This window comes from Oncorhynchus clarkii, chromosome 20 (assembly GCF_045791955.1).
Source record: "Oncorhynchus clarkii lewisi isolate Uvic-CL-2024 chromosome 20, UVic_Ocla_1.0, whole genome shotgun sequence".
Classification (NCBI taxonomy): domain Eukaryota; kingdom Metazoa; phylum Chordata; class Actinopteri; order Salmoniformes; family Salmonidae; genus Oncorhynchus; species Oncorhynchus clarkii.
Genome location: NC_092166.1, coordinates 72274846 through 72300971, shown reverse-complemented (window position 1 = coordinate 72300971; position 26126 = coordinate 72274846). Strand labels below are relative to the sequence as shown.

Here is a 26126-nt window from a genome sequence, read left to right as displayed (position 1 = left end):
TAGCCTCTCTATATAGCCTCTCTACTGTATATAGCCTCTCTACTGTATATAGCCTCTCTACTGTATATAGCCTCTCTACTGTATATAGCCTCGCTACTGTATATAGCCTCTCTACTGTATATAGCCTCGCTACTGTATATAGCCTCTCTACTGTATATAGCCTCTCTACTGTTTTAAACGGTCTTTTTACTGTTTTATTTCTTTACTTACCTATTGTTCACCTAATACCTTTTTTGCATTATTGGTTAGAGCCTGCCTGTAAGTAAGCATTTCACTGTAGGTCTACACCTGTTGTATTCGGCACACGTGACAAATAAATGTTGATTTGATGATACTGCAGAGGATTGTTTCTGATATTGGTGCTGACGCATAGTTCAAGGTAATTATTGAGGTCAAATTTGTCTCCAGTTTTGTGGATTGGGGTTCTAAATATTAGAGAATATGCCAGAGCTGAGGATGATGTTGAAGAGTTTAAGAATTGCCCATTTGAATATTGTTTAGTATACCATCAACACCACGGGCCTTTTTGAGTTGGAGGGTTTGCATTTTATCCTGTAGCTCAACCAATGTAATTGGAGAGTCCAGTGGGTTCTGCTAGTCTTTAATAGCTGATTCTAAGTTTTGTAAATTGTCATGTATAGTGTATTCGGAAAGTATTCAGACCCCTGGCCTTTTTCCACATTTTGTTGCGTTACGCCTTATTCGTAAATGTATTAAATCGTTTTTTCCCCCCCTCATCAATCTACACACAATACCCCATAATGACAAAGCAAAAACAGGTTAAGAAATTTGAACAAATTCATAAAAAATACAAAGCTGAAATATTACATTTACATAAGTATTCAGACCCTTTACTCAGTACTTTGTTGAAGCACCTTAGACAGCGATTCCAGCCTCAAGTCTTCTTGGGTATGACGCTACAAGCTTGGCACACCTGTATTTGGGGAGTTTCTCCCATTCTTCTCTGCAGATCCTCTCAAGCTCTGTCGGGTTGGATGGGGAGTGTTGCTGCACAGCTATTTTCAGGTCTCTCCAGATGTTTGATTGGGTTCAAGTCCAGGCTCTGTCTGGACCACTCAAGGACATTCAGAGACTTGTCCCGAAGCCACTCCTGCGTTGTCTTGGCTGTGTGCTTAGGGTCGTTGTCCTATTGGATGATCAACCTTCACCCCAGAATGAGGTCCTGAGCGCTCTGGAGCAAGTTTTCATCAAGAATCTCTCAGTACTTTGCTCCGTTAATCTTTTCTTTGCTCCTGACCAATCTCCCAGTCCCTGCCGCTGAAAAGCTTCCCCACAACAGGATGCTAACACCACCATGCTTCACTGTAAGGATGGTGCCAGGTTTCCTCCTTCCTCCGCTTGGCATTCAGGCCAAAGAGTTCAATCTTGGTTTCATCAGAGCAGAGAATCTTGTTTATCAGGGTCTGAGAGTCTTTAGGTGCCTTTTGGCAAACTACAAGTGGGCTGTCATGTGCGTTTTACTGAGGAGTGGCTTCCGTCTGGCCACTCTACCATAAAGGCCTGATTGGTGGAGTGCTGCAGAGATGGTTGTCCTTCTGAAATGTTCTCCCATCTCCACATAGAAACTCTGGAGCTCTGTCAGAGTGACCATCGGATTCTTGGTCACCTCCCTGACCAAGGCCCTTCTCCCTCGATTGCTCAGTTTGGCCGGGTGGATAGCTCTAGGAAGAGTCTTGGTGGTTCCTAACTTATTCCATTTAAGAATGATGGAGGCCACTATGTTTTGGGGACCGTCAATGCTGCAGACATTTTTTGGTACCCTTCCCCAGATCTGTGCCTCGACACAATCATGTCTCGGAGTTCTATGGACAATTCCTTTGACCTCATGGCTTGGTTTTTGCTCTGACATGCACTGTCAACTGTGGGAGTTTATATAGACAGGTGTGTGCCTTTCCAAATCATGTCCAATCAATTGAATTTACCACAGGTGAACTCCAATCAAGTTGTAGGAACATCTCAAGGATGATCAATGGAAACAGGCTGCATCTGAGCTCAATTTTGAGTCTCATAGCAAAGGATCTGAATACTTATGTAAATAAGGTATTTCTGTTTTTTACATTTAATAAATTAGCAAACATTTCAAAAAAACTATTTTCGCTTTGTCATTATGGGGTATTGTGTGTAGATTGATGAGGAATATATTTGATTTGATCCATTTTAGAATAAGGCTGTAACGTAACAAAATGTGGAAAACGTCAAGGGGTCTGAATACTTTCTGAATGCACTGCTATATGTTTTTTGCCCTTGGTTCTTTGTTATATGGCCGAAAAGGTTGGAGAAGTGGTTTATCCATACATCTCCATTTTGGATAGATAGCTCTTTGTGTTGTTTGTTTAGTGTGTTCCAATTTTCCAGGAAGTGATTTGATTATATGGATTCCTCAATCACAATGAGCTGTTTTCTGTCATTCTGTTCCTTTTTTCTTTGTGTATTTCCGTATTGTTTTTGTGTTCCACCATAGTGAAGGCGTAAGCTAAGGTTTTCTGGTTCTCTGTGTTTTTGGTTGGATAGGTTTAATCAATTTCTTTCTTAGGTTTTTACATTTTTCATCAAACCATTTCTCATTGTTAGTTGTCTTAGGTTTTCTGCCAGAACTTACGTTTGATATGTCACCTGAAAGGTCAAATATATTGTTCAGGCTTTCTACTTCTAAGTTATGTTGTTGGCCAATTGTTTGTTGATAGGTTAATACACTACCCTCCATCCATCTATACAATTTCTTAATAGTATGTTGTTTGTTCGGCTTTGATGCCTCATGCTTGATTCTTACTCCGTTCAAGTAGATTGTGATTTTGCTGTGATCTGATGAGAGTGTCAGTGGGCTGACTGTAAACGCTCTGAGAGACTCTGGGTTGAGGTCGGGGATAACGTAGTCTACAATACTACTGCCAAGAGATGAGCTATAGGTGTACCTACCGTAGGAGTCCCCTCGAAGCCTACCGTTGACTATGCACTTACCCAGCGTGCAACAAAGCTGCAAGAGTTGTGACCTGTTTTTGCTGGTTATGTTGTCGTAGTTGTGTCTAAGGGGGGTGGGGCATATGTGGGAGGGAATGCTGTCACCTCCAGGTATGCGTTTGTCCCCCTGTGTGTTAAGGGTGTCAGGTTTTTGTCCAGTTCTGGCATTTAGGTCACCACAGACTAGTAGATGTCCCTGGAAAGGATTGATGTCCTCGTCTAGGATGGAGAAGCTGTCTTCATTAAGGTATGGGGATTCTAATGGGGGGACTATAGGTAGCACACAGGAGGACATTTTTCTCTGTTGAGATCATTGGGCTCCCGAGTAGCGTAGCAGTCTAAGGCAGTGCATCTCAGTGCAAGAGGCATCCCTGCAGTCCCTGTTTCGAATCCAGACTGCATCACATCTGGCTGTGATTGGGAGTCCCATAAGGTGGTGCACAATTGGCCCAGTGTCATCTGGGTTTGGCCGGGGTAGGCCGTCATTGTAAATAAGAATTAGTTGTTAACTGACTTTCCTAGTTAAAAAAATTAAATGCCCTTTTGAATTTCAAGCCAAATGTTTCTGTTTTGATTAATGTAATAGTTCATGTAATAATTGTTCTTTTTTAAATTTTATTTTGTGTTATTGACTGTACGTTTGTTTATGTGTAACTCTGTGTAGTTATTTTTGTCGCACTGCTTTGCTTTATCTTGGCCAGGTCACAGTTTTAAATGAGAACTTGTTCTCAACTGGCCTACCTGGTTAAATGAAGGTGAAATAAAATAAATAAATAAATAATAGATGAGTTAGGTCTTTTCTATACCAGATTAGCATACCCCCCTGAGTACCTTCCCTGTTTCGCACCTGGTAGTTTGGTAGATGGAACTACCAGCTCTCTGTAACCTAGAGGGCAACCAGTGGGTCCGTCTCCTCTATACCATGTTTCTTGTAGGATGACAATGTCTGTATTTCTAATTTTTTAGTGAATTCCAGGTTCCTGCTCTTTAGGCCTTGGATATTCCAGGATGAGATAGTGAAGGTTTGTGTTCCATAAAGTATCCAATGTTGTTAGTCCTGTGGTTTGGCCTCAGACCAGTAAGTATGAGCAGAGCCTGCTGAGCATCTGATACATGCCAATGGCTTGGGCTAGTGTAAGAGTGGGGTTGCTTCTGTTTGCCTGCTCACGGCCTGGGCGTATGTGTGATTTTCATGTTGAGGCCCTCTTTGCAGAGTTGGGGGGCAGGAGGGGCATAGGTCTGATCTGAGTGGGCCTGAGGAGAGGTGTGGGCATGGGGTGTGGGCATGGTTGGTTTGGGGGAGTATTGATTGGTCTGGGTGGGGGTGTGGATGTGGCTGGTGGTGCTGTGGTCTGGATGTAGGTCCTCTCAGCGTTGATCCTCTAGGTGTAGGTCCTGGGGGGTCCTGCAGGTCTGGGAGAGTGTCTCGCTGGTCTGGGCGGGGTGTCCGTTGAACTGTTGCTCCTGTGTGAGTTGTTAGGGCTGCGGTTGAGGGCGATGTCCTTTAGGGTCCTGGTGAAGGTGGGCACTGCTGCCTTGTATAGGTAGACCTGGTCATAAAGGCTGTTCAAGTCCAGGGTGGAGTGGTGAGCCAGGTAAACATTAGATTTTGAGGCACAGTCACGGGAAATACTTGCGTTTACCCGCTGCATGGTAGCAGGGTAGAAGTCTTTTTGTGGTAGCAGGGTTGAGATAACCACTTGTGCGTGGAGGAATGTAGTAGAAGCCTTTTCAATCACTCCCTTGAGTGCTGTGCCTGTGTTTATCATTATTTGGCTGGGTGACCCTAATTGGTCCTCATACAGAAGGTCTAGGGCACGCTGGGTGTTTGGACACTAGAGTTTAGACACTGTGTGTTTGGGAAAAAGTGTATTTTCTTGTATATATTTCTTGTTTGATGATCTGTGGCTTGTTTGACGGGGGGGGGGGGGGGGGGGTGCTAGGAGGGCGTGGGGTCCCCTGGGCTTGGGGTTCTTCATTTATCTGTCCTGCTGTGATGTCGAGGCTATGGTCAGGATCTGAGGTGGGATGTTCTGCTGGCTTCTCTAGCTTATCTCTAGCTTAAACTGACATATTTTAATGGGGATTTTGTTATTATGCTAATTAAATTTCAGTGGGGGTGCGGACATCGACTCTAGTGGGTTTTAAGTTATCATGTCCAGCATTGGGCCCCGGTGTAAAACGGTATTGCAATACAGACTGACATTGTGTTCTAAGGTTGTGTATTGTGTGTGTGACAGGACAACACACACACACACACACACACACACACACACACACACAGGGAACATGCAAGGAATGAAGGAATGCCCTCTCTTACAAAATATTATTTAATGGCTATACACTACAGCAAAGAGATAAGATTATGTAAGAAATACACAGCAATTTTTTATTGAACCTTTATTTAACTAGGCAAGGCAGTTAAAGAACAAATTGTTATTTACAATGATGGCCTACACCGGCCAAACCCGTGCCAATTGTGCACCCCCCTATGGGACTCCCATTCACAGCTAGTTGTGATACAGCCAGGAATCAAACCAGGGTGTTTGTAGTGACGCCTCAAGCACTGAGATGGAGTGCCTTAGACCGCTGAACCAGGGTCTGTAGTGACACCTCTAACACTGAGATGCAGTGCCTCAGACTGCTGTACCAGGGTCTGTAGTGACACCTCTAACACTGAGATGCAGTGCCTTAGACCGCTGAACCAGGGTCTGTAGTGACACCTCTAACACTGAGATGCAGTGCCTTAGACCGCTGAACCAAGGTCTGTAGTGACAGCTCTAACACTGAGATGCAGGGCCTTAGACCGCTGAACCAGGGTCTGTAGTGACAGCTCTAACACTGAGATGCAGTGCCTTAGACCGCTGAACCAGGGTCTAGTGACACCTCTAACACTGAGATGCAGTGCCTTAGACCGCTGAACCAGGGTCTGTAGTGACACCTCTAACACTGAGATGCAGGGCCTTAGACCGCTGAACCAGGGTCTGTAGTGACACCTCTAACACTGAGATGCAGTGCCTCAGACCGCTGAACCAGGGTCTGTAGTGACACCTCTAACACTGAGATGCAGGGCCTTAGACCGCTGTGCCACCCGGGAGCAGTAGTGTGATGTGCATTTGATGGTGATTAAAGGTTCAATGCAGCCGTTTTATCTTAATATCAAATCATTGCTGGGTATCAATTAAGTACCTTACTGTGATTGTTTTCCATTAAAATGGTCAAAAACAAACAAAAATAGTTTCTAAGCTAAGAGCAATTTCTCAAGCAAGAATTTTGCTAGGACTGTCTGGGAGTGGTTTGAGTGGTGAGGAGAAAACAGAAAATTAGCTGAGAAATTTGGAACTCTTTCTTATTGGTCTATTAACTAATTTACTGCATGGTGATGTCACCATGGAAGGCCAAAACTCCTTCCCACCAAAACAGGCTGACATTTCAGGCGGTCTTTTCAAACAGCACAATTTCACAGTATGATTCCAACCTCATAGTATGGAAATATAAAACCCAAGTAATCAAGGTTTTGACTGCACTGGGCCTTTGAGCAGAGTGGGTATCTCACTGCTGCTGTAGTTTGTTGATGGTGCTGTTGATATTGCTGTTGTCAAAGAGGGAGCTGACTGAGACTGGAACAATTAGTAGTCTCTTCCCACAGCCCATAAAGGATTGAACAATTAGAAAAAAACAAATCAGTAGAAGATTTGCATCCATCTGTGATATGTACCTCTTTTCATTATATGACATCTGGGGTGTAATCATTACACAGATTCTGTTGCAAAAAGTTTTTCAACAGAGACCGTTTACTCCAAAGGAAAATGTAAACAAGAGTTTTTATTGAACAAATTCAGGTAGGTTCCTCCCCGTATCGTTTGCTTCTTAAATGGTATACGGTTTCCATAATGAATACACCCCTGATCTTTTGGTTTGGAGTAAACAGCTTCCATTGCAAAAGTTTGCAACTGTTAGCAACATTGTCTGACTAATGAATACACCACAGGGGGCAGTCCTAGGTTTGAGGTTTACGTGGCATCATCATTACCTCCCAACAGATGGCGTTCTTTCCTACGTGACATTACTAACCCTTCGCAATGAGGAAATCAGAGCATGATGCCTCAATATGGCTCCATCTGTGAGTGAACATTCACTAGACTAGATTACATGAATAGATAGGCTACCTCCTCTCAGTCAAATGTATATTATTCATGATGCCATTCCAGTGTTTCCCCTAGGACTTTTTTCAGCAGCGGTGGCAAAGTTAGCGCAGGGCGGGCATGGCCAATTGCGCGGCTTCCGACCAAAGATTTTAGAGGCTCACCTCTTGGTCTCAGAGACAAAATGTTGCTTGTTTCCTGCATTCCTACACATTTTGCCACGGGGCTGATTTTTTTTTTTTAAATGCAGTTTCAAAGCTCATAATTTCCTGCAATCCTAAACATTTTGCGGCGGCCCGCCACTGCTAAATTAATATAGGAGAAACACTGCATTCAAGGTCCCACACATTAACACTTGAATGATCACTATTTCACTGAAATATTTAATCATGAATGAGCTTTGTTCAGAAATTTCACAAATAAACTGCCCATTGAATAAAGGCATTGAAACTCAATATCTAACTCTCAGAATGTTTACCATACTATGACAAATACACAAGTACAAAGAGCATTCAATGAGACCTGAGCATTCTCTCAATAATTAACACTAGAGCTCAGAATTAGTAGCAGGACGGCCTACTGCTGGATATGCTCAGTCAGAGAGACCCATCAATCCCTATGCATAAAATGTGGCCACCTCTTGTTGTAGTTCAATGATGCCAATGACTTAACAGACACTATTTGCCATGGGCATCAGTGCCTGCATCCCAAATGACCTATGAGCCCTGTTTAAAAGTAGTGCACTAAATAGGGAATAGAGTGCCATTTGGGTCACAATCATCCAGCCACCAACCACACAACATGTGGTCTATACAGCTGTCAGTCAGGAACTAAAATTAATGACAGCTGACCACAAAGGAGAAGACCTCAGCTGTGAGGTGAAGTTCAGCACTGGTGATTGATAAAGTATGTTTTTATTACAGTGATTTACATAGACAGCTGAGCTGTGAGAAAGACCATGTACAGGAGTAGTGATGTCTGTCTGTAGGCTTATTTGTTCCTTCTAAGCACTGAGTCAATCACTGGCAGTGGCACACAAACTCAGGGTTTGAATTGCACATTGACTCTTGGGGTGCACGACGAGGTGTCTTATGGGTCCCACACATTGATATCTTTGAAAATTGTGGGGGGGGGCATATTGGTATTAAAATTCTTCTGAGGGGCCCTGATTTGATGACCCCTCTAGCCCACCTGTTATCCAAACCCTGTGCACAATCCTGTGTTGTCAGGGGGGAAAGAAAAGGGTAATCCAGTCTATCCTACAGGAGTCAATTAGATGCTTGTTTAGACATCGTTATGCAAGGCATTGTGCCAGATATGTCAGGACTGTAATAATAAATCTATACTGGCTTCTACTTCAGACAACACAAGGAACCCACATTGACCAATTCTATTTTCCGATAGATGAATTGGCAAATAATACTTTGAAATGGAGTGGGCTTCTTTAGCCATATGTTCTTCAATCCCTATTGTGGGTTACTAGCCCCCTGTACTGAATAATGTCTATATATCTCGAAAGGCTGTTCTGAACAGGAGACTCACAGGGTGTGTCGGGTTTGGTTCCAGCCTAGAACTATCACACATAATAGTGATTATTAGGCTACAGTAGGCTAATAATAGTTTAGAGGTAACGTGAGCCCATAATATACTTTGTTTCATTCTCAGCCATTTTCAGACACACATTCATGTTTGCAGTGGCAAGAAAAAACGTCGAACTACGATGTGCTATTGGTGGAAGTTCTTCCCATGTGATTGATGTTCAATTTTCTTGTTGTCGGACGGTCTCTGCGCTAATGGCTCCTCCTGCAATAGCAAAACGCAGCTGAGCAAGGGTTGCAGGGGCAACGCAAATATATACATTTTTTTCTCAAGCCGCAGGAAAGGGGTGACTTATTGAGCAATGTTTAAGAAAAAAACATTTTAGATTGCGTGCTTAGACGTCGTTCCAACTGCAGCGAAGGGTTCGGTTTTTCTTTTAAATTCTAAATACCCCAAATGAACTCCGTCAGAGCAACCAGCAGAAGACCCAGGCGAGTGTCGAGGCCGCGCCCGGTACAGCCGGAAAGGAACAACCAGGAAAGAGGTAATGCATTTAATGTAGTCGCTAAGCTAATTGGGCCCATTTCAAACCTTTACAGACACGTTAATTACGTGACTTGTTGACTCAAGTTGAACGATTGCGTGTTGTCAGGTTGATTTTCAAAATTAGGGTTGAAAACATTTCCGTTTTGGTTGAGACGGTAGGAAACATCGAGGCATCTTGCTCTGTCCGCAATCCTTAAGGCCGCGCTTTGTTTGGTTTGTTCCTAGACCTAAACTAGTCCTTGCTGATCTTGACTAGCTACAGATCGTAGAAGAGAATACTCAAACACATTGTAAATAATGGTTAGTCAGTCTCTTGTAGATGTCTTAGTCTTTCTAGTCTCGCTAACGTTAGTTTTTACTGGTATAAAGTTAGCCAGCTAAGTGAACTAGTAGTACGTTAACGTAACGAGCAAATTGGCAACACATGACGGACGTTATCGGTAGACGGCTAGCTAGCCAACTAGCTAGTAGCTACGCCTTTGTTTAAATAACAATTAGGAAATTGTCGAAGTGAACATTACTTAATTGTTATTTGCACATTATGTAGAGGACAATTTTAGTTTCCTGTCATTACGTATTCCCCGTTACTAGTTTAAACAATGTTGCGTTCTCTAGAGTTGTGATTTGTTGGCTGGTTAGCTAGCTAACATTAACCATCTAGCCAATGCAGCTAGCTACTGTTGCTGGTCACAAATTGTAGAGAAAATAACTAGATGAATAAATCACGTTTTAGCTGTGGCTAAGGCTAGCTACTCTCGTTGGCGTAGACAGCTAACGTTAGTAGCGTGCTAAATTCGCTTGACGCATCTAAAGTAACTAACACATTTGTCTGTGCCGGCGTCTCAACACCTTAACCAAGGCCTGGTTGTGTTAGGATTAGTATCTATGTCTGAGGACACCCACCGGCGTTGTACCGAGGCACACAATGGGGTAACCAGGCACTCTTACGAAAGCTAACCTTTCAAATGTAAACAACGTTTAGGTTCTATGTGCGACAATCACCGATGACAGCAATCGTCTAGTTACTGGTACGTTGACAGCTGATGGTTAGACAAAGCGAGCTAATTCACAAAAGCAGGGGAAATTCACTTGGGACCGACCGTCAGAGCTTTTTGAGTGCTAACATACTCCTCTCTATTTTGGTGCGAACGTTAGCTAGATGATTCTCATTTTTCTTGGTCTAATTAGATTTGAGTCAATTTGCCAGCTACGTTTTTGTGAACATTAACGTGTAAGTATGATCAGTAATAGGATAAGCCATACAAGTCACGGTGGTTGAGGAGGCTTCAAAATAGTCAAGGCAGCTGTTCACATGATGGTTTGAGGCCTCCGAAGTGAAGAGGTACATGTAATGCTAGCTAGGCTATATTGGCTGCGTTGGCCAATTATTGGCAAAGGCGCTGATCTGATTGGTCAAAATGACATCTAAAATAAATTGGGTATAAGTTATGGGGTACTCATCATGTGACAGCATGACCAAGCAGAGAGGTACTACCACATCCTTTTTTAATACGACTACCTCCAATTGTTAGAAAAGAGGGCACTCTGTACTAATGTGTATTTTCCTAATTAAGTATTTAGGGTGTTTAGACATGCAGCCAATTCTTATATTTTTTCCTGCTAATTGATATTTTGACCAATCGCATCAGATCTTTTCAGAGCTGATCTGATTGGTCTTTTGAACAATGAGTGAAAAAAAAAATCAGAATTAGTCTGCCTGTCTAAAAGCAGCCTTAGGGAAACACAGCTATGAAGTGCAATAAGAGTGTTTGATGCTGTCACTTGTGATCTGAGCTCTCAATACTACAGATTACAGGCCTACATATAGACATTTGCATTCTTCATCGGCCTGAAAGAGAGGAACACTGTTTTGTTTTTGGTCATGCTGCCACCTCTTAAACTGTTCCCAATCCATGGTATCCTATTAAATTAGAGCCGCCTTTGTTTTTGTACCCTAAAAACCTGAAATGTTATTTATCACAATTTGGCAAAGTCTTTAAAACAGGGTCGGGATGATGCCAGTATCGTGATACTCGGCAAGGAAACAAAACAAGAAGCGGACTTAATGTTGGAAACAAACATCATTATGTTGTCATCTAAAGTCACATGTATTTATTTTCCAAGCTATAGCACACTATTTTACATACAGCAGGTTTTTAAAGGACCGAAGAGTTTAGTGTGCTTCACGTCTTCATTTTTGCCATGGAAAAAATATTACAATACTGGTATTGTCCTGGCCCTACTGCCCATATCCATTGATCAGTTTGATTACTAACTAGTGGGGCACAGGAACAATGCAGCTATACTCTTTCGTTAGGCTGTCTTGATTAAGTGAACCCTGTTTCTTCCTGATGAGGTCTTTACTGTCTCCTCCCCACCATCCCCATGATCCGAACTCTGGTCTTGTTTTTTTTCCAGCAAGGATGCATTTTTTTGTGCTAAAACAAAAGTGGAGTGCAATGCGACACACTATGTCCTTTGTAATGGTTGTTTGTCAACAGCAGGGAATCTGTTGGCTTTTCTGTGTACTGTGTTTTGAATAGACTGTATGTACGGCTTTTAGGCCTAATGAGTTAGTTGCTTTAGTGCCACTTGTGTTTGGGATGCACTTGTTGTAGAAGACTAGAGATGATGTTGTAGTGAGCTAAGCAGAGACGGTGTTTGTAGTGGTTACTGGACTAGTAGCCTGGGAGAGCAGCCTTGCTACCAGAGCAACAGACAGTTTGCTGGAGCTAGGAGCTCCCAGCTTGGGTGGTTTTGATTGGCAACAGTTAGCCTATGGATTCATACGTTATGGATCCTCCAGGCAGAATGGACCTTTTGTTATTCACCTGGTGAAGGTAAACGGTCTGCAGTCATTGCAGGAGATGTAAAGAGTGTGTCTACAAATATGGTCAAAGGTTAACAGTCTTTTGTCATAAACAAACACATTAGATTGTGCAGACAGTGGTCGATACGTTTCAGAAATTGATCTTCACAATTTGTAATATATGGTCTGTCAGCTTTTTTATGGGACATTCATTTTATTCTGTGTTTCATGTATAGGCCTATGTAGTTTGAATGGTTCTCCCAATGGACTGCATTGCGCTTTACATGTGACACAATCTAATCAGAGGGAAAGCTCAGTAGCACCACACAGCTGCTTGAAAGTTTTAGCCAATGAAAATATCCTACTCTGCCTTGTTAGAAGGCTCTGTGCAAAATTGCCAGAAGGCTGCAACATTTCTACAAGGGACTGAACTTTTTTCATCTGTTGCAGCCCTCCCAAATGTTGTCATAGGATTCATTCCCTCCTCAGGGAACAGCAGACTGTCTCAATTCTATATATGTTACCAGTCAAAAGTTTGGACACACCTTCTCATTCCAGGGTTTTTGTTTATTTTTTTTACTATTTTCTACATTGTGGAATAATAGTGAAAACATAAAAATTATGAAATAACACATATGGAATCATGTAGTAACCAAAAAAGTGTTACACAAATCAAAAAAATATTTCAGATTCTTCAAACTAGCCACCCTTGGCATTGATGACAGCTTTGCACACTCTTGGCATTCTCTCAACCAGCTTCATGAGGAGGTAGACACCTGAAATACATTTCAATTAACAGGTGTGCCTTGTTAAAAGTTAATTTGTGGAATTTCTTTCCTTAATACGTTTGAACCAATCAGTGGTGTTGTGACAAGGTAGCGGTGGTTTACCAAACAGTGCCATCTTCAGTATAAGACAAAGTCCATATTATGACAACAGATCAAATAAGCAAAGAGAAACAACAGTCCATCATTACTTTAAGACATGAAGGTCAGTCAATCTGGAACATTTCAATAACTTTGAAAGTTTCTTCAAGTGCAGTCGCAAAAATTATCAAGTGCTATAAAGAGAGAGTTCAAGTAACAGACACATCTCAACATCAACTGTTCAGAGGAGACGACTGTGAATCAGGCCTTCAAGGTCAAATTGCTGCAAATTAACCACTACTAAAGGACACTGATAATGAGAAGAGACTTGCTTGGGCAAGAAACACAAGAAATGGACATTCTTCACCTGCGGGATCATCTGAGACAAGCCACCCAGACAGCTGATGAAACTGAGGAGTATTTCTGTCTGTACTAAAGCCGTTTTATGGGGAAAAGCCCATTCTGATTGGCTGGGCCTGGCTCCCCAGTGGGTGGGCCTTGGCCCCCTGGGCCTATGCCCCTGTGAAATCTGTAGATTAGGGCCTAATGAATTGATTTAAATTGACAATTTCTTTATATGAACTGTAACTCAGTAAAATCTTTGAAATTGTTGCATGTTGCGTTTATATTTTTGTTCTTTGTGTAAAATATATATATATTTGCCCAGAGCCACATGTATGTATGTATGGCTGATTATTGGCCTATCATATGATGTAGCTATTTTTTGTGCCTATGGTTAGGCTTGATACAATCTGACAGGGAAGGTTTTAGGGGGTCTCTGTGTGACACAATTACACAATGTACACACACATGGAAGTTCTTCTGACCCTGATGACCTGAGAGGTAGCCTAGTTCACCAAGCCAGTTGATTTGACATATCTTGTTTGTACAACAGGACGTTTAGGCTCCTATAAATGTCATGTTGATGTAAATAATTTGTCCTATGTCTTCCAGGCATAACCCTTTTGGCTTTTCCAGGGGTACGTTCTGACCTGCTGCTTCTGAACCTACGATGTGGTTTTCTTTTTATGGTCTTTCAGACCTAGTGGAGGTCACAAATTACACGTTTAGTAGTGGGAGGACTGGTCTGGGATCGATGTTCTTTATTGTTTGTGTTACAATTAACCTACTTTCCCAAACGGCTCTTCATTTTTGTTGCTCCTGATCGAGGCCTAGAATCTGACCTCTCATCAGGAGAGTTAAATAGTCATAAAGCTGCTGCTGGCACAGAGACATGATAGGATCGAGGCTGGCTCTGTTGTTGTTGCTACACTCTAGGGAGATCTTTGTAACCCATCTAAATGTGTTTAAGCCTCCTCCTTGTGGGCAAAAGGGCTGTGCCCAGATGTGAGCAAGCTGTTGTGGGGTTACTTAATTCACTACTCATTTCCTTTCTGTCAGGAGGGGTTCTCATCCAGCAGCTAGCTTCGCTGGCCAATATCCTTGTATTTATTCTCTCTCTAACCAGGTTTTGGTTACGCGGTAATAACTGGTTTTAGGACTATTTTTAAAAAAAAATGGTTAAGCCAATGAATAAAATTGAGCCCGGCCAATTGTCAAGGAGAAGAGAGAAATTATATTGTGAAATAATGCTTTTTAGCGTATTAATTGATGGAAATACATGCTTATTGGTTAACTTAGTGGAATTAAATTGCCGCGTGCGTACATAATTAAAATATTGTATCTTATCACACAGCATAGCATACAGATAGATTCTCTGCTCTGTATCTGTCACAGTGCGAGAGCAGATACTGCAGCATCTCAAACGGCAACAGAAGGCAGGCTTCATCAGCATGTCACACACCACTTTGCAATGAGCTGGAGGTAGTAGGTTATGCATTTTGAAAACATACTTCATCGTTTGAAACTTGAACGTTTTAATACATACAGTTGATGTCTGAAGTTTATACACGTTAGCCAAATACATTTAAACTCCGTTTTTTTTCTCTCACAATTCCTGACATTTAATCCTAGTAAAAATTCCCTGTTTTAGGTCAGTTAGGATCACCACTTTATTTTAAGAATGTAAAATGTCAGAATAATACTAGAGAGAATTATTTATGTCAGGTTGTATTTCTTTGTGATGGCCACTTCAATACCTTGACTTCATTGTCCTTTTTTTTGTCCCATTTTGCCACAACTTTGAAGTATGCTTGGGGTCATTGTCCATTTGGAAGACCATTTGCATCCAAGCTTTAACTTTCTGACTGTCTTGAGATGTTACTTTAATATATCCACATAATCTTCCTACCTCATGATTCCATCTATTTTATGAAGTGCACCAGTCCCTCTTGCAGCAAAGCACCCCCACAACATGATGCTGCCACCCCCGTGCTTCACAGTTGGGATGGTAATCTTCGGCTTGCAAGCACCCCCCTTCTTCCTCCAAACATAACTATGGTAATTATGGCCAAACAGTTCTATTTTTGTTTCATCAGACCAAAGGACATTTCTCCAAAAAGTACGATCTTTGTCCCCATGTGCAGTTGCAAACCGTAGTCTGGCTTTTTTATGGCGGTTTTGGAGCAGTGGCTTCTTCCTTGCTGAGCGGCCTTTCAGGTTATGCCGATATAGGACTCGTTTTACTGTGGATATAGATACTTGTGAAGATGCTGGAGGAAACAGCTACAAAAGGTCCTTTGCTGTTGTTCTGGGATTGATTTGCACTTTTCGCACCAAGTACGTTCATCTCTAGGAGACAGAACATGTTTCCTTCCTGAGCGGTATGACGGCTGCGTGGTCCCATGGTGTTTATACTTGCGTACTATTGTTTGTACAGATGAATGTGGTACCTTCAGGCGTTTGGAAATTGCTCCCAAAGATGAACCAGACTTGTGGAGGTCTACAATTTTTTTTCTGGGGTCTTGGCTGATTTCTTTTGATTTTCCCATGATGTCAAGCAAAGAGGCACTGAATTTGAAGGTAGGCCTTGAAATACCTCCACAGGTACACCTCCAATTGACTCTAGCCTGTCAGAAGCTTCTAAAGCCATGTCATAATTTTCTGGAATTTCCCAAGCTGTTTAAAGGCACAGTTAACTTAGTGTATGTTGACTTCTGACCCACTGAAATTGTGATACAGTGAGTGAAATAATCTGTCTTTTAACAATTGTTGGAAAAAGTACCTGTGTCATGCACAAAGTAGATGTCCTAACCGACTTGCCAAAACTATAGTTTGTTAACAAGAAATGTGTGAAGTGGTTGAAAAACGAGTTTTAATGGCTCCAACCTAAGTGTATGTAAACTTCCGATTTCAACTGTATGTGATAGTTGTCGTGGCAATTTCCTGTTTTACCAAATGAGGAGAGTTACAAACCACACACCAGTCAGAGTTATACTTAAACTTAATATTTAATGATATGAGCTTTACAATAGCCCTTTGACTTTCAACACCTCACTATCTATAATGAATTGTTGAGTCCCAACATAATGGCAACTGAGATCTTTTATAGCAAAGATACACCCCTCTCAACTTAAAGTGAGGGAAAAAAGTATTTGATCACCCGCTGACTTTGTACATTTGCCCACTGTCAAAGAAATGATCAGCCTATAATTTTAATGGTAGGTTTATTTGAACAGTGAGAGACAGAATAACAACAAAATCCAGAAAAACATATGTCAAAAATGTTATAAATTGATTTGCATTTTAATGAGGGAAATAAGTATTTGACCCCCACTCAATCAGAAAGTGTTCTGGCTCCCAGGTGTCTTTTATACAGGTAACGAGCTGAGATTAGGAGCACACTCTTAAAGGGAGTGCTCCTAATCTCAGCGTGTTACCTGTATAAAAGACACCTGTCCACAGAAGCAATCAATCAATCAGATTCCAAACTCTCCACCATGGCCAAGACCAAAGAGCTCTCCAAGGATGTCAGGGACAAGATTGTAGACCTACACAATGCTGGAATGGGCTACAAGACCATCGCCAAGCAGCTTGGTGAGAAGGTGACAACAGTTGGTGCGATTATTCGCAAATGGAAGAAACACAAAAGAACTGTCAATTTCCCTCGGCCTGGGGCTCCATACAAGATCTCACCTCGTGGAGTTGCAATGATCATGAGAACGGTGAGGAATCAGCCCAGAACTACACAGGAGGAGCTTGTCAATGATCTCAAGGCAGCTGGGACCATAGTCACCAAGAAAACTATTGGTAACGTACTACGCAGTGAAGGACTGAAATCATGCAGCGCCCGCAAGGTCCCGCTACTCAAGAAAGCACATATACATGCCCGTCTGAAGTTTGCCAATTAACATCTGAATGATTCAGAGGACAACTGGGTGAAAGTGTTGTGGTCAGATGAGACCAAAATGGAGCTCTTTGGCATCAACTCAACTCGCCGTGTTTGGAGGAGGAGCAATGCTGCCTATGACCCCAAGAACACCATCCCCACCGTCAAACATGGAGGTGGAAACATTATGCTTTGGGGGTGTTTTTCTGCTAAGGAGACATGACAACTTCACCGCATCAAAGGTACGATGGACAGGGCCATGTACCGTCAAATCTTGGGTGAGAACCTCCTTCCCTCAGCCAGGGCATTGAAAATGGGTCGTGGATGGGTATTCCAGCATGACAATGACCCAAAACACACGACCAAGGCAACAAAGGAGTGGCTCAAGAAGAAGAAAATGAAGGTCCTGGAGTGGCCTAGCCAGTCTCCAGACCTTAATCCCATAGAAGATCTGTGGAGGGAGCTGAAGGTTCAAGTTGCCAAACGTCAGCCTCGAAACCTTAATGACTTGGAGAAGATCTGCAAAGAGGAGTGGGACAAAATCCCTCCTGAGATGTGTGCAAACCTGGTGGCCAACTACAAGAAACGTCTGACCTCTGATTGCCAACAAGGGTTTGCCATCAAGTACTAAGTCATGTTTTGCAGAGGGGTCAAATACTTTTTTCCCTCACTGTACATGAAGAACCACAGATCTTAGGAACTCTTCACAAAGGGCCTTTTACTTGAGAAAGGAGTATCCCTTAGCCAGATTGCATTCACTATAATTATCTCTCAGTTTGGTCTCTAAAACGAGGTTCTAATCTCATTCCTGGTACTTTATAGTACCAAAACATTACCTCATCCAAGCCATAACTCAATTGTCAACTCTATATACTCCCATCTCAAGTAAACCCCCTCTTCTCCCCACTCCTGGACAAGCTCACTGAGGGGAGTGACTTAATTGGTTCCCCCCTTAATCACGCCATCCCTTCACATGGTTTAACAGATACATTCACATGTGAAGGCAAGGTTCCATCCAGTCCTCTTCCCTTTCTGATATTCTGCATAGCACCAGAGACATGTAAACGACAAGCCTGACCTCTCCCCTCTCTGGGCCCCAAATGACTGAGCCCCAGCTTAGAAAAAAGTGCAACTGCCAACACTATAGTTCAAAAGGATACATTCTAATGACAAGTATCTCACATAAGCATATTAGATGAATAAAACATCTTATTTATCTATGTTACCCAACTAATTCTGATTCCTCCGCCACATAGTGGAGTAGTGGTCTGAGAGAACACACTAAATGTATTGGGTAAAGTGTTAGGAAATGTAATGTCATGTAATATTTTAAATTGTATATACAGTGCCTTGCGAAAGTATTCGGCCCCCTTGAACTTTGCGACATTTTTACCACATTTCAGGCTTCAAACATAAAGATATAAAACTGTATTTTTTTGTGAAGAATCAACAACAAGTGGGACACAAGTGAATGAAGTGGAACGACATTTATTGGATATTTCAAACTTTTTTAAACAAATCAAAAACTGAAAAATTGGGCGTGCAAAATTATTCAGCCCCTTTACTTTCAGTGCAGCAAACTCTCTCCAGAAGTTCAGTGAGGATCTCTGAATGATCCAATGTTGACCTAAATGACTAATGATGATAAATACAATCCACCTGTGTGTAATCAGGTCTCCGTAGAAATGCACCTGCACTGTGATAGTCTCAGAGGTCTGTTAAAAGCGCAGAGAGCATCATGAAGAACAAGGAACACACCAGGCAGGTCCGAGATACTGTTGTGAAGAAGTTTAAAGCCGGATTTGGATACAAAAAGATTTCCCAAGCTTTAAACATCCCAAGGAGCACTGTGCAAGCGATAATATTGAAATGGAAGGAGTATCAGACCACTGCAAATCTACCAAGACCTGGCCGTCCCTCTAAACTTTCAGCTCATACAAGGAGAAGACTGATCAGAGATGCAGCCAAGAGGCCCATGATCACTCTGGATGAACTGCAGAGATCTACAGCTGAGGTGGGAGACTCTGTCCATAGGACAACAGTATATTGCACAAATCTGGCCTTTATGGAAGAGTGGCAAGAAGAAAGCCATTTCTTAAAGATATCCATAAAAAGTGTCGTTTGAAGTTTGCCACAAGCCACCTGGGAGACACGCCAAACATGTGGAAGAAGGTGCTCTGGTCAGATGAAACCAAAATTGAACTTTTTGGCAACAATGCAAAACGTTATGTTTGGCGTAAAAGCAACACTGCGCATCACCCTGAACACACCATCCCCACTGTCAAACATGGTGGTGGCAGCATCATGGTTTGGGCCTGCTTTTCTTCAGCAGGGACAGGGAAGATGGTTAAAATTGATGGGAAGATGGATGGAGCCAAATACAGGACCATTCTGGAAGAAAACCTGATGGAGTCTGCAAAAGACCTGAGACTGGGACGACAAGACAATGATCCAAAACATAAAGCAAAATCTACAATGGAATGGTTCAAAAATAAACATATCCAGGTGTTAGAATGGCCAAGTCAAAGTCCAGACCTGAATCCAATCGAGAATCTGTGGAAAGAACTGAAAACTGCTGTTCACAAATGCTCTCCATCCAACCTCACTGAGCTCGAGCTGTTTTGCAAGGAGGAATGGGAAAAAATGTCAGTCTCTCGATGTGCAAAACTGATAGAGACATACCCCAAGCGACTTACAGCTGTAATCGCAGCAAAAGGTGGCGCTACAAAGTATTAACTTAAGGGGGCTGAATAATTTTGCACGCCCAATTTTTCAGTTTTTGTATGTTAAAAAAGTTTTAAATATCCAATAAATGTCGTTCCACTTCATGATTGTGTCCCACTTGTTGTTGATTCTTCACAAAAAAATACAGTTTTATATCTTTATGTTTGAAGCCTGAAATGTGGCAAAAGGTCGCAAAGTTCAAGTGGGCCGAATACTTTCGCAAGGCACTGTATGTACTTTTATTTATTTATTTATTTATTTGACCTTTTATTTAACTAAGCAAGTCAATTAAGAACAAATTCTTATTTTCAATGAAAGCCTAGGAACAGTGGGTTTTCTGCCTTGTCAGCTCGGGGATTTGATCTAGCAACTTTTCAGTTACTGGCCCAACGCTCTAACCACTAGGCTACCTGCCGCCCCACTGACCTTGTCTAATGCTTTAAGCACACTGTTTGATTAGATAATAAAGACTCACAAATTACTCAAAGAGCCTGATGGTCACACTGTTTAAAGAACAAATGACAGTGTGTGACTGGTGCACGTTGTCTCTATCTCCTCCCTACTGCAGCGAAAAGGCACCACAGCAAGTGTTTATTGTGCTGTCCGTGCTGAAGCCTCTACATCATTTCAGCCATTTGGTTACTTACTTGTTTGACTGAAAAGTTCTGTTACTGAAATCCCTAATTTGTTTAGGAAAAACATTCCCTATTCGCTCAACCCTAGCTCTCTTTATGTGAAACATGTAAGCATCGCATGCATGTGAACAATATGGCCTGAGCTAAAGCCTATCATAATCACCTCAATAAATTGGTTATAACAAACACAGTAACACATGACAGCAAAATGGATGTGGCGCATGTGAAAAAGAAACTCGAAACGGGTGAATGTTTACTGGTTGCCCAGGAGGGAAAAAGGAAGTCAGATCTGTGGAAGACATTTGACTTAGTTGTGGAAACTACTGGAAATCCAGATAAACGAGAGTATAGGATCACGCATTCCTAGAGTATTGTGCCCAAACAGTTGCTGTTAGATTACAATCTATTTTTTTTAAACAGTGTAAACAACACTAATTAAGTGTATCAGACAGTCTGTTTTAACTTAATTGTTTTATTTTTAATATTATTTTATATATATCAACCTTTTATTACAGCGGCATAACATTGGTTGCATGCATTCGTGAATTGCGGTTGATTTATTGTTTAGGCTAATTATTCAAAGCTCCATTTTTGTTTAATTTTTAAACTACAATCCTGGATTGCATTTCAAAGCATGAATGTCTCGTATGCTGTGTGATGGAATGAATGATTGATTGATATTGTAGCCTATATATTGAAATATAGGCCCAATAAGTTACGGAATTAAGACTAAACAGGATGTGCTCTTAGGCCGACAGCTCGATGGTGGTTACACAAGGCTGCTATACTAAGCCTACTGATAACAACATTACATTATTATAATGATGATTGTAATAATAACAATAAGAAGAGGGTAGGAGCGAGAGCTGCGTGCAGATGTTAGATTAGTTATTTGTCTGCCTGTTTGGAACAGTGTAAACAACACTGAATAAATGTTAAGTAATACCAGTCTGTTCTAATGTAAAAAATGTGTCAAGCCTTTATTACAGCCTAGCAAAGATTAGAAACAGCTCAATCATTGAAATTGCTTTATCTGACATTTGCTGTTGCATGAGGCTTGGTGCTCATGGAATCAGTAGGCTATTAAACAAACAAACTGGCAACAGAAGCAGGATCTGTCTTATTTATGTAGATATACAGTGGGGCAAAAAAGTATTTAGTCAGCCACCAATTGCAAGTTCTCCCACTTAAAAAGATGAGAGAGGCCTGTAATTTTCATCATAGGTACACTTCAACTATGACAGACAAAATTTGAAAAAAAATCCAGAAAATCACATTGTAGGATTTTTAATGAATTTATTTGCAAATTATGGTGGAAAATAAGTATTTGGTCAACAACAAAAGTTTATCTCAATACTTTGTGATATACCCTTTGTTGGCAATGACAGAGGTCAAATGTTTTCAGTAAGTCTTCACAAGGTTTTCACACACTGTTGCTGGTATTTTGGCCCATTCCTCCATGCAGATCTCCTCTAGAACAGTGATGTTTTGGGGCTGTTGCTGGGCAACACGGACTTTCAACTCCCTCCAAAGATTTTCTATGGGGTTGAGATCTGGAGACTGGCTAGGCCACTCCAGGACCTTGAAATAACCTCACACTCAACGTCAACAAAACTAAGGAGATGATTGTGGACTTCAGAAAACAGCAGAGGGAACACCCCCCTATCCACATCGATGGAACAGTAGTGGAGAGGGTAGCAAGTTTTAAGTTCCTCGGCATACACATCACAGACAAACTGAATTGGTCCACTCACACAGACAGCATTGTGAAGAAGGCGCAGCAGCGCCTCTTCAACCTCAGGAGGCTGAAGAAATTTGGCTTGTCACCAAAAGCACTCACAAACTTCTACAGATGCACAATCGAGAGCATCCTGGCGGGCTGTATCACCGCCTGGTACGGCAACTGCTCCGCCCTCAACCGTAAGGCTCTCCAGAGGGTAGTGAGGTCTGCACAACGCATCACCGGGGGCAAACTACCTGCCCTCCAGGACACCTACACCACCCGATGTCACAGGAAGGCCATAAAGATCATCAAGGACATCAACCACCCGAGCCACTGCCTGTTCACCCCGCTATCATCCAGAAGGCGAGGCCAGTACAGGTGCATCAAAGCTGGGACCGAGAGACTGAAAAACAGCTTCTATCTCAAGGCCATCAGACTGTTAAACAGCCACCACTAACAATGAGTGGCTGCTGCCAACACACTGACACTGACTCAACTCCAGCCACTTTAATAATGGGAATTGATGGGAAATGATGTAAATATATCACTAGCCACTTTAAACAATGCTACCTTATATAATGTTACTTACCCTACATTATTCATCTCATATGCATACGTATATACTGTACTCTATATCATCGACTGTATCCTTATGTAATACATGTATCACTAGCCACTTTAACTATGCCACTTTGTTTACATACTCATCTCATATGTATATACTGTACTCGATACCATCTACTGTATCTTGCCTATGCTGCTCTGTACCATCACTCATTCATATATCCTTATGTACATATTCTTTATCCCCTTACACTGTGTACAAGACAGTGGTTTTGGAATTGTTAGTTAGATTACTTGTTGGTTATTACTGCATTGTCGGAACTAGAAGCACAAGCATTTCGCTACACTCGCATTAACATCTGCTAACCATGTGTATGTGACAAATAAAATTTGATTTGATTTGAAATGCTTCTTACGAAGCCACTCCTTCGTTGCCCGGGCGGTGTGTTTGGGATCATTGTCATGCTGAAAGAACCAGCCACGTTTCATCTTCAATGCCCTTGCTGATGAAAGGAGGTTTTCACTCAAAATCTCACGATACATGTCCCCATTCATTCTTTCCTTTACACGGATCAGTCGTCCTGGTCCCTTTGCAGAAAAACAGCCCCAAAGCATGATGTTTCCACCCCCATGCTTCACAGTAGGTATGGTGTTCTTTGGATGCAACTCAGCATTCTTTGTCCTCCAAACACAACGAGTTGAGTTTTTACCAAAAAGTTATATTTTGGTTTCATCTGACCATATGACATTCTCCCAATCTTCTTCTGGATCATCCAAATGCACTCTAGCAATCTTCAGACGGGCCTGGATATGTACTAGCTTAAGCAGGGGGACACGTCTGGCACTGCAGGATTTGAGTCCCTGGCGGCGTAGTGTGTTACTGATGGTAGGCTTTGTTACTTTGGTCCCAGCTCTCTACAGGTCATTCACTAGGTCCCCCCGTGTGGTTCTGGGATTTTTGCTCACCGTTCTTGTGATCATTTTGACCCCACGGGGTGAGATCTTGCGTGGAGCCCCAGATCGAGGGAGATTATCAGTGGTCTTGTATGTCTTCCATTTCCTAATAATTGCTCCCACAGTTGATTTCTTCAAACCAAGCTGCTTACCTATTGCAGATTCAGTCTTCCCAGCCTGGTGCAGGTCTACAATTTTGTTTCTGGTGTCCTTTGACAGCTCTTTGGTCTTGGCCATAGTGGAGTTTGGAGTGTGACTGTTTGAGGTTGTGGACAGGTGTCTTTTATACTGATAACAAGTTCAAACAGGTGCCATTAATACAGGTAACGAGTGGAGGACAGAGGAGCCTCTTAAAGAAGAAGTTACAGGTCTGTGAGAGCCAGAAATCTTGCTTGTTTGTAGGTGACCAAATATTTTCCACCATAATTTGCAAATAAATCCTACAATGTGATTTTCTGGATTTTTTTTTCTAATTTTGTCTGTCATAGTTGAAGTGTACATATGATGAAAATTACAGGCCTCTCTCATCTTTTTAAGTGGGAGAACTTGCAATTGGTGGCTGACTAAATACTTTTTTGCCCCACTGTATAGGGATGATTTATAAAGCCAGGCACATTTAAGTTGGGTTATTGATTATAGACCTAATTAAGTTGATTTCTTCTCTCCTCACTTTTCTTAGACAATTAGGCTAATGCAAGGGCTGTTTACTTATCTCTGCTGCTGCTGCCTCCACCGCATTGTTCTCAATCTCAATATGCTGGTTAACTTTGCTATTATGCACATAGCAACATAGGGAAAGGCGCAAATTCTACGGTGCTCTGAAGATTGTTTCAGAACCGCGGACAGCGACTGTATCCAATGTGGGAGAGTGCATTTGTTATAAAATAATATTAGATTTATTAGTGATGCACCATCATTTTTTTATATAATATAACCATATACAATTTCAGTATCACGTCTTAGTGGTGGACTGTGCCATCCACATGGCCTCTGCAATGGATTAGTCCACTCAGTCAGGCGCAAGTCAGATAGGTGTCTTGTGCACCATAAAAAATGAATACAAATAATTGCGACTGGTCGACTAAATGGGGCCAACCCTACATCACACATATTATAAGTGATTTCAATGGGTCTTTCTCCATTCTGATAGTTTTTGGTTGAATTGAATAGTATAAAACAGTTTTAATTTGAGGTCATTTCCACACTGCCACATAGGGCTACACGATATGGGCAAACAGTCTAGGCATTATTTTCTACCAAAATGTTGCACTTGCGATTGACTTGTGATTTTGAGCACAACTCTTTGGTGAACTGTTGGAATCATGGAAATAGAATGATTATTCTAAATCTATAGTTCTTTGAATACAGTGTTTGACATGACAACAAATGAAAATGCCAAGGAGCAGTTATTGTGACAGGGTAGGAAGCAGTGTTTCCTAGGGGACCTTGTGACAGGGTAGGAAGCAGTGTTTCCTAGGGGACCTTGTGACAGGGTAGGAAGCAGTGTTTCCTAGGAGACCTTGTGACAGGGTAGGAAGCAGTGTTTCCTAGGAGACCTTGTGACAGGGTAGGAAGCAGTGTTTCCTAGGGGACCTTGGACTACATGAAATGTTTTCTCTTAGCTACTTCATTCTTCACGTATTCCTCTTTTATTTAGAAGATACTGACCGGAATGAAGGCGAATACTCTGCTGTCAGTCAGCGATCTGAGAGGCATGCCGACTTCTAAAACTGTACTCTGTGAAAGATTTTAGCGCTGTGCAGAGGAAATGTAGCTCACTACGGTGCAGCCGTAACATTTCTACTTGTCGTAGCTTAAGCTAAGAGGGTTTTGACTGTCTTCCTCTCATCCAGATGAGGACGTCCCTGCAGATATGGTTGTTTTGACTGTGTCCTCTCTTCCTCTCCAGATGAGGACGTCCCTGCAGATATGGTTGTTTTGACTGTGTCCTCTCTTCCTCTCCAGATGAGGACGTCCCTGCAGATATGGTTGCAGAAGAATCAGGTCCAGGAGCTCAGAATAGTCCGTACCAACTTCGAAGAAAGTCTCTACTACCCAAGAGAACAGCAGCGTGTCCAGCAAAGACTAACATGGAGGTGAGTCATTAGAATGGAATGTGTCCCAAATGGCTGCCTATATAGTGCACATGTGTTATGTAAAACAAACATGATGCCTCTGACATGTAGAATAATGACTAATTTTAGCTCTACTCATGACATTTCTATCTGTTTGCCTGCTGAACATGGATCTGCCATAATGAATCAGCTCACTTAACTCGGGCTGTTGAGTGCCACTGGTTATAAAGACATATTGCAGACAATATAACCTAGACTGTTGAGCAATATCAGTGGGAAATGCATTCCACCCACAAAGGTGTCTTTAGCATGTCATCCTTTCACCCACGGGCTGAATTT

The 26126-nt window shown here is 42.0% G+C and overlaps 1 protein-coding gene across 5 annotated transcripts in view; it reads left to right on the top strand.

Moving 5' to 3' along the window:
* Positions 1 to 8776: 8776 nt before the first annotated feature.
* LOC139376874 (F-box only protein 11-like) overlaps positions 8777 to 26126 on the top strand; it is a 31375-nt gene continuing 14025 nt past the window's right edge. For 2 of the 5 annotated variants that reach the window (XR_011627968.1, XM_071119845.1), the window contains exons 1-2: positions 8898 to 9207; positions 25678 to 25808. Coding sequence is in view for 4 of the 5 variants with exons in the window: in XM_071119845.1 (XP_070975946.1) it covers positions 9120 to 9207; positions 25678 to 25808 (219 nt within the window). In the remaining variant the exon portion in view is untranslated. Of the gene's footprint in view, positions 9208 to 25677; positions 25809 to 26126 lie in introns of all 5 variants that reach the window. The other 3 variants (XM_071119844.1, XM_071119846.1, XM_071119847.1) reach the window with 3 other exon arrangements.